Genomic DNA, 13,715 nt, shown 5'->3' on the forward strand with positions numbered 1-13,715 from the left:
CGTGTCCGTCGATCCGCGTTGCCATTGGTACCCCATCCTTCCCGCGCGCGCGTTTTCGCAGACAAGTTCAGCACGCCGAACATTGAAAAATCGCACGCACGAAGGGGGCGCGCGACTATAGTGAACCAGAAAATATTCTAGTTCACTATACCCACGACCCATCGCCACACCTGCGCATCCGCAAGTACGAAAGCGCAAGCAAATTCGCACCATGTGAAACACGCTACGGCCAAGGCCACTATAGCTGATCGCATTCGCCAGCCATGCATAAAGAGCCATGTAACAGAGCTCAGCGACTCAAAGGTGAACGTGGTGCTGGTAGCTAAGGCCGTATTGCGTGAATTCAGTTGAGCTTTCTGCTTGTACTGGCGAGTTTTCGCCGCTCTGTTCATTTCACTTACAGGCAAACTTGGTAATTTCCGCTGTTTCCCATGAATTCGTAAACGGCAATCAGTCAGCGTTATCTTGAGCCCTATCGCTGCTCATGAATACTAATATGAACACATTAGCAATAAGCTTCGACTGATGGCTCGCGGCTTGCTGCCTCAGCGGCGGGGACGAAATTTCGCTACGTTCACACAGCAAGCGTTTTCTGTACTTACCATAGTGACGGGTGTGCTTCGCACGAATGTGTACTGCGATAAAGCATTTTGCAAAAATTGCGTGTAGCGGCAAGTACACCGACTGCCTAATAACTAATCAGAAAATGTAGCTAGAGCTAAAAACAATGTGTCGCAAGGGACCATGCTGAGAGCGGCATTACTGCGGCAAGCAGGGTTAGACTATATCATTTTGATTTGCGCATGTATTGGACAGGCATGACGCACCATGGTTAGCGGTCCCAATTTGGTCTGCATTCACCTGCATCTCTCCCTTTCTCCTTAATACAAGGTGCCAGTATGCCTAGAAATAGCTTCACCACAATAACGCTGTGCTTTCATGATGCGCCCTTGACAAGCTGACAGAGAGGGGAAGTGGGAATGCATTATTGGACCGAAATATGGCCAACACTGTAACAAAGGAGGCTTCAGCTCTGGGTCAACTCCAATTCACCGTGTGAATACGTGTGCAACACAGAAATCCTCTCATCATGGAACCACTACACTGACTTCAATGAAACTTGTTGCATTTAAGCTGAATTTAACCAACTGTGGGAAGCATAATTTTGATTTAGAACCTCGTAGCTTTTTTTTTCTTTATTTTTAAAATTTAGATTACGCAGATCCAATGCGCATACTGGAACAGAAATTAAGCTTACATGATGCAGTTATTAGCTGTTCACCCTCTGCACCACGTTTTACAGCATAGCAATGACGTGCATGCCTTACAAGATGCAGTGACCCCCTACACGCAGACTATGTGATGCCATGTGACCATGGATTGCTCTCTCTATGGAATCAGCGCACTCTTTGTAGAACTACTTCTGGCATTGGCCCTCTTGGTTCAATGAGGACCTCACCGAGCATATGCGCCCCAGCAAGAGAAGGAACACATGGGATATAACTTGTGTTAGCCATATTGGCATATGTTTGGCGTATATTTGTTGCAGCGAGGATGCTTGGGCACTGTTTGTTGTTTCACTACGTAATTTCGTACAGACGGGAGCCATCCACTGGCACACCTGTAGGGGCAGTACAGGTATGTAGGCAGATTCGCTGTGTGCTGCATTATGCGAGCTATTCATCAAGACAGCAGAAGCAAACCAGCAGCAACCATAGTCAGGAAGGATTTTATGTCGCTGCCTGTGGACAACAGGGGGTTATAGCTACTGCAGGTCAATATGGCGAAAATGATTACTCTCCCATGTCAGCCAGTAACATGCCTTGGTTGGCCTTCCTTGGGTGTTAGGGCCTAGTGGCATGCAAATCATGCACGTGCACAGAAGTGTGCAAACTTTGGTTTATTCAAATGGCAGTCTACCTTACATGATCTCGGATGTTACAGCAGATCTATAAAGTAATAGTGTGTGCCTCGTTGGTGACCATGGAAAAATTCAACACCATGAAAATCTGTGGTCAATGCTTGAATGTAAACAAACAATGAATATATGAAACCAACAATAAAAATGGCCACACACTAGTGTATGTACAAGTGTAGAAAAGTGTGGGCACATCATTTAATGTCATAAACAAGTGTTGTTCGAAGTGCAACAATTTCTCTTACTTAATTTACACCTGCTTGTTTCTCCATCAGAGCTAGATTTTTAAAAGGCACAAGCAGCTCTTTAGCCACATACTGCACACAATACCATAAGCTTTTCAATGTCTAAACACTGCTACATTCTTTCTGTAAGTGTCTTAACACAAAGTTGCTGAAAAGTAGACTTCATAACCAAATGCTCATCACACAGTTAGCAAGAAAAAAAAGCACTCTGCACATGTCACTGCAACAAAACCAAAGTTTCTTCAACATCATTATTACAAAAGAAAATCATCCCTGATGGAACACAAAGCATCATGCGACAACCATTATTTCACTTGGATGGATGTCCTCAGACATCTATGACAATATTCAAGAAAGCTTTTTTTGTTTATTTTATGAGGCAAATCTACAACATTCAACCATGTAGAAAACATGGTCTCAAAACAACATGGAAAGAAAGAAATGCACAAAAGTAAAGCAGCGTGAAATCAAACCGTAATAAACACAAACACATTTTCGATTCACTGGTCAAGTCCATTGCTTCCAATGACAGGCAGTGCAACAGGCCTGCAACTCAAATAACATTGCTCGATGCTGCCACAGATGCTGTAGCAGTGTCCTCGACTCTGGCTCGCTTCGGTGAGGGTCCATCTAGTCATGAGTCAGGCACCCGCCGGTACAGGTACAAGTAGCCGAATTCCTTGGGCGGGTTCTCGGACAAGGCCACTTTGTTGTCATTGAAGATGACCCAACGGCCATCCTTGAAGATGTGGCAGACATAGTGGCCCACCATGGTAGACTCACCCATGTGGCTAATGAATGCCACCAGCTCATAATCTGCAAAGGGTTAACAAGATCCCTCACATAACCTGCAAAGGAAGTTACCAAGTGACACCCTTTGCTCCTGGGCATACCGTATTCACACGATTGTAAGACTCCAGCGTTTTAAGAGCGAGTTTCCGCACTCGGAAAGTGAGGCTTGTTTGTGTGTGTGTCAGATCAGACTTCTTAATTTAGTTATTAAGGCTGTTGTGCCATTACCACAAGCCCGGATTCCGAATCTGCAAGATGCAGAATCTATCCTGCGAGCGCCCTAATTCTCCCTTCACAAGTCAAGGTGCTGAGCCGTCAGGCAGCGGTGTCCTGCGGGAGAAGCATCGGCAGGCGACGTGTTTAGACGCGTCAGCGTGTGCCAGACAGCCCGGCGCCGCACCTCCTTTTGCATGGAGGTCTCCGCGCGCGCGAACTTTGAACCGGGTGGCCAGCGCGGTCGCTGGTTGGACCCCTCGGACGACCGTCGTGTGCTGACTTTGTATTGGGCCGTTTGAGTGACAATGGTTCTCGGGGATTATAAAGCGGCGAGGAGGCCGCCTCGAAAACAGGATCCGCCGACCCACCGGGAGACAGTGTCGCTCCCGACTGGGGTGAGATGTGTCACGCGTTTTCGCCGGACGCCGTCGTGCGGGAACAGTCGCGTTTGTGTGAGCTCTCGGCCCCAGTGCCGATCCGATCTTGTCCTGTACAATAACCTGTATATAATGTATAAAGTCCCTTTTGTTATGCTCATCGACGCCAGGCTCGGAGTCTTCGCTACCAACGCTCTGTCACGAAACGGGTGACGTGCGCTACGGGACCACAAAGTCGTAATAGTGGTGCAGCGGTGCAAGTTCGTAATACTGGATGGCAGCTACGGGATTGACCGGCATCAGCTACCTCGGCGCGGTGAGTGCCTGAAGTTTACCTCAAACACCAGACTTTCTCTGACACAGGTTATAGTAGCTTAGGGAAGGATTTGGCGTTGCATTGTGATAACCTTGTGTGTTTCAAGCCTAGTAAGAGTGTTTTGAAAACCAGGGGATGCTGAGGGGGTAAACAGGGCAGTGTGTGAAATACTTGCATATGTCTTACTAGTAGTGTTATAGTAGCGTACGGCAGGTATATTCAAAAAGGGTAAACAGCAGGAGGACAGTGTGAACGATGGAGAAGTACAAGGTGAAGGAACTTCTCGAAATTTGTGAGGAGTTGGGCATTGAGTTGGGCTCAACCAAAAGAAAGAATGCGATCCTTGAGGTCATGAGGACTGGGGACGTAACGGCTGAGGAAGCCGCTGAGGCCTGGGCGGATATCAATGAACGTCGGGAAAGGGAGGAGAAGGAACGTTGCGAGCAGGAAAGGAAAGAAAATGAACGTCGGGAAAGGGAGGAGAAGGAACGTTGCGAGCAGGAAAGGAGAGAAAAGGAACTTCGCGAGGAGGAAAAGGAGGAAAGGAGAGAGAGGGAGCGACGTGAGCACGAGCTTAAAATGAAAGAGTTGGAGATCCGAAATAACTCGCCGGCGCCTAGTCTTACTTCTAATGTTCCAAGAATACGAGATCAGCTTCCACCCTTTGTCGTCGGAGAGGATATGGCCAAATACCTCGTGAAATTTGAGCACGTGTGTGAACGGAATAGCATTGAGCGATCCCTTTGGGCACAGAATCTGTTAGCCTTGCTTCCTGGGGAGGCATCAGACGTAATAACTTGCTTATCGAAAGAGGCGTTTGAGAGCTACAGTGATGTGAAGGAAGCGCTACTGCGGAAGTACAAATTGTCGCCCGAAGCTTTCCGGCAGAGGTTCCGGTATGCAAAAAAGGGTAAGGAGTCGAATGTTGACTTCGCGTTTCGTCTAAAAGCCGACCTGGTGGAATGGCTGAAGGGCGAAGAGGTTTACGACGACCGCGACAAAATCGTCGAATGCATCGCGTTGGAGCAGTTCTACCGTTGCATTGATGAGGATGTCAGGCTCTGGCTGCAAGATTGGCTAAAGGAGGTTAAGCTAAACAAGGCAGCAGAGTTAGCGGAAGAGTATTACACCCGCCGCAGCTTGCACAGCAAGGCAGTGCGCGTAGAAAAGGCAGATGGGAGAGTTGGGTTTTCCGGAAAGCCCGAAAAACGGAAATGTTACAATTGTAAAAAGCAAGGGCACATCGCTGCGAAGTGCCCAGAGAAAATTGCTTTTGCAACAAAACAGCGAAATGATACGACGCGTTTTTTTGAAAAACGGAAACCGTTAACCTGCTACAATTGCAAAAAGCAAGGGCACATCGCTGCAAGCTGCCCAGAGAGAATTGCTTTTGCAACGATACAGGAAACTCACAAAAACATACGTCTATTGGAGCCCTATGTGCAGGAAATTAAGGTAAACGGCAAGAAGTGCCGTGCACTTCGGGACTCTGCAGCAACTATGGACGTTGTTCACCCGTCTTTCGTCTCCTCGAGTGATTTTACGGGAGAGTGCGCTAGGATACGGCAAGTGGCCGAGGAGAGGAGTGTCTGTTTACCGATCGCAACGGTTGTCATTGAAGGAGAGTTTGGGAAACTTAACACAGAGGCTGCTGTGTCTGCTGCCCTCCCGGAGCAATTTCCCTACCTCTTCTCAAATAGCTCGGAGCAGCTGCTGAAGGATCAGGGCAAGTCATTCTTTGCCGACGTGGCGTACATGGCGCTCACGCGATCCAAAGTGCGCCCGCTGTCGAGGGAACTTGACTTTGCGTCGGTGAGCGAAAGGCGGTGCGGCACACGGACTGATCAAGGTAACTTGAGTGGCGAGCAGTCGCGGGAGAGGCAGAGCTCGGAGGCTGGCCTAGACGAGCGGGTCCTGGAAGTGAGTGGGAGTGACGCGTGCAGTGCTAGCCACGATATAGACTCGACGCCGCAATTAGGCGACGCGGGCTCCACACTCGCTCCGGTTTCCGCCAGCCGGCAGGAGCAGGCTGCAGTTGAAAGAGAAAGTCTGATTCGCGAGCAACAGGAAGGCTGTTCATTAGCCGATCAGAGGAAGAGCATCAAACGGGGAGTGAAAAAAAAAGGGGTTTCATTTGGCAAGGAATCTGGCTTATTGTACCGCCGCTACACGGATAAGCAGGGTCGCAAATATAAGCAGCTTCGGATTCCGCGAAAATATCGCCGGGAAAAATGAATGACCTCATTTGCTTCCTCAGTAGTATGTTTTCGGTCCAAAGCGATTTCAAGGGGACCATTCTATTTGTCATTATTATTGCTGATTATTAATTGTTTCTATTTTGGTGTGTTGTTAATTTGAAAACTGATTGTTTGAGCCTTGTGTGCTAGATCGTACACCTGCCTCTTGTTGCAGCGGGAGCAAAAGGGGATAGCGATTTAGTTAGGTTGATTTGGATTATGGCCTTGTCTGGTGTTTGACGGGAGACAGAGGGCACTTGTTCGTGTTGGGTGTTGCCTTTTGCCGGTCGGTTTTGCAAGCTGCAGAACGACCAAGCGGGACCAGTGGCGAGAAGCAAGGTCTTAGGAACGACCCGAGCGGAGCTGGTCAAGGTGCCTTGGCGACGACGCGGTGAGCAGAGCTCCTGTCCTGGCGAGTCGGACCTGGGCACGTGAAGTTACCTGGCATCCCGACACTGGACGTGAACTTAGACGAGCCTGACGAACGTGCGCGCCCGGCATCCGAGCCACGTGGAGGCAGCTCGTCTTCCCGGCGCCTTATCTGAGGGCGGGGATGCTGTTGTGCCATTACCACAAGCCCGGATTCCGAATCTGCAAGATGCAGAATCTATCCTGCGAGCGCCCTAATTCTCCCTTCACAAGTCAAGGTGCTGAGCCGTCAGGCAGCGGTGTCCTGCGGGAGAAGCATCGGCAGGCGACGTGTTTAGACGCGTCAGCGTGTGCCAGACAGCCCGGCGCCGCACCTCCTTTTGCATGGAGGTCTCCGCGCGCGCGAACTTTGAACCGGGTGGCCAGCGCGGTCGCTGGTTGGACCCCTCGGACGACCGTCGTGTGCTGACTTTGTATTGGGCCGTTTGAGTGACAATGGTTCTCGGGGATTATAAAGCGGCGAGGAGGCCGCCTCGAAAACAGGATCCGCCGACCCACCGGGAGACAGTGTCGCTCCCGACTGGGGTGAGATGTGTCACGCGTTTTCGCCGGACGCCGTCGTGCGGGAACAGTCGCGTTTGTGTGAGCTCTCGGCCCCAGTGCCGATCCGATCTTGTCCTGTACAATAACCTGTATATAATGTATAAAGTCCCTTTTGTTATGCTCATCGACGCCAGGCTCGGAGTCTTCGCTACCAACGCTCTGTCACGAAACGGGTGACGAGCGCTACGGGACCACAAAGTCGTAATAGTGGTGCAGCGGTGCAAAGTCGTAACAAGGCCATGTTTACAACCTTACATGGCCAATAAAACTACTATCCTTACTTAGTATAGCTGTCCACTAATTTGTTACCTTAATCGATGCTTCGTCTTTCAGGCAAAACTGCGGGCTTTTATTCCAAATCTGCCGTTAACTCTTTATTATAGGATAAAATGACTCAGGCTTCACCCATATGGGCATAAAAAGAGATTGGAATACCGTATTTAGTCAAATCTAGGCCTGCCCCAATTCTAAGCCGATCCCCGAATGTCCGAAGTTAGAAAATATAAAGAAACTTACCTCCAACGTAGGCTGAACAAGAAAGTGAGAGCATTCACAAAATGAAAACAGCATTTATTTAATATGAACATGCTAAGCTCACTATGTCATCATTGCTACTAGCCTCGTATGCTTGCGGACGCGTGCAAGCTCGCGTCTGCGCGCCCACGCATGCACAGACAGTGCGGCAAGGCTTACACGCATCGAAACGGGGCATGATCTCAGTCAAGAACTCCTCTGTGTTATCGCGCACTTGTCTTCCTTATTACTGTCGTGTCTTTGTTGCGGCACAAGCAAAAAGCATCTCGCATTACCCCCTCCAATGACGGACGTTTTTTTTTCATCGATGCTGAAGACCCGCCCGGCTTGGAACGTTTGACGATGCCTGTGCGACTAGCACAACTATTCGTTCAAAAGTGACACTATAGTGGTTACGATAACACCCCGCCGCATGCCGATACGATACAGGTCAAAATGACAATGTCGCTCGTGTACTTCAGTTGGCTACTGGCATGGCTAGTAACAGCTACGATACTGACTTTTCTAGACAGCACCAACTTTGCACCATACTTGTCATTTTAAATTACAAACTGGTGCATTTGTAAAAATCCTCGACTCTAAGCCGACCCTAGAGTTTGGTAAAAGATTATTTGAAAAAAAGAACTATTGGCCTAGATTCCAATAAATGCGGTAGTTTTACGTTATACTGACCCTAGGTACAGAGACACCCACCCGCTCAAGCTGCTGCAGTGTGCACCTCCGTTAAATCTAGTTTGCACGCAGCGGCCTCAGCCTACTTTTCGTTCTCTTGCGCCTCAGCTAGGGATTGTTGCGCCACTCGACCCACCCAACCGTACGCTAGCACACTAGAATATGCTGCTCCGACAGCAGCGACAACAGCCGAGAGTTGCCACAAGTGCACTGTTTGCTGGCCGGAAGCGCAGAAAAGTCCAGTGTTGTAAGCGTGAAAATTATAAGAAACTGTGTGGGAGATGCCATCACGCGGTATGCATAATGTGAGCGGCTGCACTCTTTCTCAGAGAACGAATCTGCTCGTTGTTCACGGCCACTGCCAGAGCACACATCCTGAAGATGTTCTGGCGCAGTGTTGCGCAATTTGTCAATTTTCTGTGTTTGGCGCAGTTTGACGCAAGGATTTACGTTTGTATCAAAATGGCGCAAATGGCACAGGAGTCCCACCCCTGCATGCTTCTTAATTTAGTAGGTAAGTAAATGTTTAAAAGTTCATAAGGTCGATAAAACTACTCTCCTTACTTTTCGTATAGCTGTCTACTACTTTGCTATTGCAATCGATGCTTTGCCTTTTGGGCAAAAGTGCGACTTCTTTTATTTATCGCAACTTTAGTGCACTGGGAGTAAGTCTGTGTTCCAAATGAAAGAAAGTTGTGTTTCTGTATGAAAGAATGATGTGCATGGTACTGTAAAGGACTTCCTTTTTTTTAGGTCACAGCAAACAAGTGCGAATTACAATTGGGGGCAGTACTTTTTTATTTATTTATTTTTTTTTGTCAACGAAAACAGGTGCATGTTACACTCTAGGGCACATTAGAATCGAGTAAATACCGTACTTGTGCACTCAACCAAAGTAGTATTTTTAAAGGCTGCACGCTAAAGTCAGGCCGACATTTGACTTATGGGGGGGGGGGGCAATTATCATCTAATTATCATCAATTATCATCTATATCAAGAAGACAAGAAGTTTTAATCTAAAAGTTATCACATCCACTCTCTCTATACCTACACTCATGATGACACTAAGTCTGCCATTAGTGCAGATTTGGCAAGCTCAAAGACTCTCCAGCTGTCACTTTTGCAGTGGACCACGCACACGTAGCAGCTGGAACTGCAGCGAAGTTCACAGCACAGATCACATTTTGTTCAGAATCCAAAAACTACATCAGAATTGTTAGTAACACCACAAGCACTTACTTCCAGGGCCATCTTTGATGTGAGGGCCAGCACTTTCTGTGTCCATGGCAACATCTTGACTTTCTGCCTGAAGTTCATCAGCTCTGCTGAAGATCCAGTCAATGGCCCTTTCAAGATTGTTATCCTAAGGAACACAAAAGTTATGTTATGCGTGTTCTTCGAACAGAAAAATATACACTGTCAATCTTAAGCGTAATTTATTTCCCGATGCTCAGTGCACTTCAAATGCCTCTCGTGGAATCTAAATACCTTATATTTTCATGTAAGAGCCGAACCTTTAAAGGACAACTGCAACGAAATTTTGCTTTCACTAAATTTGATAGAAATTAGTAGTATACATTAATGAACCAATCTTGGCAAAGTCACAGGGCTGGTTATCGTAGTTTTCGTGTCAGGATCCTTCAACTCTTTCGTTACCGCTAGAAATGTGCTCATTTTAGGTGCTGAGTGAAAAACCCCACACGACGGGAAGGATTGCTCATAACAATTTGTACAAACGCTGTTAAAACGTTCTTGGATAAAAGAAACCCATGGTGAGAAAAATAAAGTTGCACTTGATATTAGTCGAACACAATTATCAAAATAACATGCACTCATGAGCATCTACTGTTGTTTGGGGTATCGTTAAAACAGTCTAGACATCAGACTGGAACATTAGACAACCCGAGGGAAGACTGTGTCTTTACTGCTCCAGTCATTTAAAAATTTTGTTGTCGAGTCGACCAAAGTGCAAATTGTGCATCGTTTTATTGAGTAAGTGCTGGGAGCACTGGAGGCTAGCTTCGATGATACCTCCAGTCAGTTTTACTTTTCCAGACTCCCCAATTTGCCAAAATTTGTCAAATCTCACAAATAGATAAAAGTTCAGTCATCGTTTCACATGGTGCATGATGTTGCTTGTAGAAGAATCCCAATGGGAATGTTTAAGAGAGTGTAGAAAAATTGCCAATCAATTGATCGATTTTTATAGATGTGGTAATGAGATTTAAACAGCACGTAAGCAGACTATGTAAGCGACGATGTAATGGCAACATTCCATTCACATTTCAGGCGTGAACCCAAGGAACTTTGAATGAAAACTTCAAGGCAGAATCCGCTTGGAAATTGTCGATGCAGCTGTTGGTACACAGCTAGTTACCTGACAGATGGCAGGCAAAATATTTTTTATACTGCTGCACACGTCTTGGCCTTTGACAGCTCATGCACAGTTGGCTCCCCACAGTAGCATGTTGTGTATCATGGTATATATGCTACATTTAAAATGCAGAAGCAGCAGAACAGACCGATTCTTGGAAATAAATTGTTTCTTTAGTAGGAAGCCTACATGCAAGCGCTGTTCTAGAATGGTGGCAACACCAAAATTTTAACCGCTGTTGGACACCAAATTTGGCAAGCAGCCACTTTAATTCCCAACCTGGCTATGAGTCAGGGCCCGTTCATGTCTTTCTTTTTGTTACACTTGGACATGTAGCCTTGTCAGGATGCAATTTAAAGTTCTTTAAGTTGGTTTTATCTAAAGTTTATCTAAAGTTTTATATATATATATATATATATATATATATATATATATATATATATATATATATATATATATATATATATATATATATATATATATTTTTATAAGTCGCATTTCTTTTTTCACACTTTCCGCCAGTGCGTCTTGTACAACGGTGCGACTTTTATACACAAGAAACCATGAGTGCTCGTGCAACTTACGCATCATATCTGTGTGTATACCTCTCTTTATTGCTTTCACTAGTGTAAGAAATTATTGCATCCTATTTTAACAGTGCGACCGTAGCGACAGATGTCACTTACAGGCAGCGCATCACAGCGGTATCACAGCGGCATCGGCGTGGCCTTCAAGATTTGATCTCCAGTAAAGGTAGCCTCGTTGTGGGGCTAGTTGGTGCAGAGCTTTCAAAAGATGAAGTGCCAACAGTGACAGCACACTAAGAAAGAACAAAGACAGGAAGTGCCTTGTCCTGTCTTTGTACCTTCTTAGTGTGCTGTCACTGCTGGCGCTTCATCTTCTGAAAGAAAATAAAATAGGTAGCCTCCGTGATCAAAAATCAGATGCCCTGCGTACTAGAGTTTTTTTTTTTTTCCAGTTCTTGTTAAGCCTGTGATATTGACCCAGCAAATAAGGAAAAGGCACCTGTTTTTTTTACTGCTATGAACTGGCGCACTAGATCTACCTTTTAAAAAAAAAAGAATAAGAGCACTAGCTATATGCCGTGCATACTACATAGCCAACTGTCATTGTCATTGCAACTAAAAGAAAAAGAATGGATGGATGCAGAGATGATGGCGATATGGCTTGAAAAGTGCTTCACGTAGTTACCAGATGGATTTTTCCGCGTCAAGAGGTGCACTTTGGTAATTGACAGTATGAGATCCCACACCACTGACTCAGCTCTAAATAAAATCAAGGTGACAAACTGCACCCCAGTAATAATTCCCGGTGGAATGACAAAGATGGTGCAGCCACTGGATATTGCCGTCAACCGAAGCTTTAAATCTGCTTTGCGGCGCCTCTGGGAGGCCTGGATGATGGATGGTGAGCACACCTACACCTCATATGGGCAGATGAGGCGCACTCTTCATTTGGTGAGGTGGCCAAGTGGATTCATGAAGCCTGGACTATAGTTTCTGCGTCTAACTGCCAGCTTCCGAAAAGCTGGCCTAATTCAGTGTGCACATGAGTGCGATGAGAAGTGAAGTCAAACAGCAATTCAGAAGCCGACGAGAGGATCGTGATTCTGCCGGTCAAAGTTGCTGAACTCTTCAATAGTGAATCGCAGGATAGTGCATTCGATGGGTTTGAATAAAGAGTAATTAATGTTGCTTCCCTGCACCTTAAGGAGAGTTGGTTGAATCTGTTTCTACTAGAACTTGCAGCGTAATACATATATAGAAATTCAGGGCCCTAAAATGGATAAGTATAACACTTCATGATAAGTCACAAGCCAGTCGAGTTAAAATAAGTGCATCTTATACACCAATGTGACTTATATATTTTTCTTTTTTTTTTTCGGAAAAACTACCATTTTGAGGGGAGTGTGACTTATACAAAGGTGCAACTTATAGACAGGAAAATACGGTAGACTAATATTTTGCCTTTTTCTTCCATTTTAACAGGTCACATTTCCTGACAATTGCATGTCACACATAACACATAATGCAACAAATTAAAAAGCATGGTGGTGCACACTTAGCATCGCCATTGCTCTTCACTTGCAGTTAATATAAATGGTGTTTTTCAAAGAGCGCGTTAATAAAGACTATGCTTACTAGCCTGTCGAACTAATAAGGTTAATAATGCGTTGTGTACTTTGGCTAACGCCAGTTTATTGAAGTTTGATTACTTTCACATTGCCAATGGCAGCGGGCAACATGGCCTGTCTAGCTGGTCTGTCGCCAATTGGTCTCCCACATCATATTTAGACTAGTTTATCATAAGTTTCATCCTCAAAGTTAGCACGGAGCGGCAGGTAAGCCTAAGGCTGCCACTACCCTAAAACAAGATTTGCATGCAGGCTTCCTATTCTGTAGTGCCTGGCCGACTAGTTGCGTTGTCATTGTTGCATACTGTATGGCTACTCTTGCAACAAAATCATGTGGTGTCACCAAAATGTTTTGCAAGTTCCACTAATTTAGTTGCAGTGAAATTTGACTGTAGAGCTGCATAACACACTTGGTGTTTCAGAGGCCTCCAAACATAGTGTCAATACAACGAACAAAGATAAAATACTTACAATAACTTAACGAATTTTCCATGCTACAGCAGCCCACCAACAAAGTTATCCACAATCCGTACCAAACAGAAACTATTACTCCCCCATGGACTACATTTGTGGCATAGTTAATGCCCACATCATGAATATCCTAGCATGTAAGCAGCACTGTTGACGCCTTTCACAAGGCAAGGAGGAAAAATTGCAGCAACAGCCCGCCAAAGTAACATCTGGTACAGAAGCAATGACCCTTCTCACCGTAGCCTTGAGAGCCTTCAGTGCCTGATCTTTCGAGAAACCCATCGACACAATTGTGGCCAGTGCTTCTGCATTTGCCTGAAATGCACCAGGTTGCACAAAAGGATCGCCGAAGTCTTCAGGTGGCACATAAATGGCAAAAAAAAATTAAAAAAAAACATCAGATCACTAAACACAGACAACGCAAATAATGGTTCAT

General features: G+C 45.9%; 1 protein-coding gene across 1 annotated transcript in view; it reads right to left on the reverse strand.

Annotated features, from left to right (window-relative positions):
* Positions 1-1,881: 1,881 nt before the first annotated feature.
* Usp5 (ubiquitin specific protease 5) overlaps positions 1,882-13,715 on the reverse strand; it is a 64,900-nt gene continuing 53,066 nt past the window's right edge. Inside the window, exons 18-20 of the mRNA XM_070534521.1 lie at positions 13,517-13,632; positions 9,519-9,642; positions 1,882-2,979 (exon numbers count right to left, since the gene is read on the reverse strand). Of these exons, the coding sequence (XP_070390622.1) occupies positions 2,798-2,979; positions 9,519-9,642; positions 13,517-13,632 (422 nt within the window). The 3' untranslated portion in view covers positions 1,882-2,797. The remainder of the gene's footprint in view (positions 2,980-9,518; positions 9,643-13,516; positions 13,633-13,715) is intronic.

Source organism: Dermacentor albipictus, chromosome 2, assembly GCF_038994185.2.
Source record: "Dermacentor albipictus isolate Rhodes 1998 colony chromosome 2, USDA_Dalb.pri_finalv2, whole genome shotgun sequence".
Taxonomy (NCBI): Eukaryota; Metazoa; Arthropoda; class Arachnida; order Ixodida; family Ixodidae; genus Dermacentor; species Dermacentor albipictus.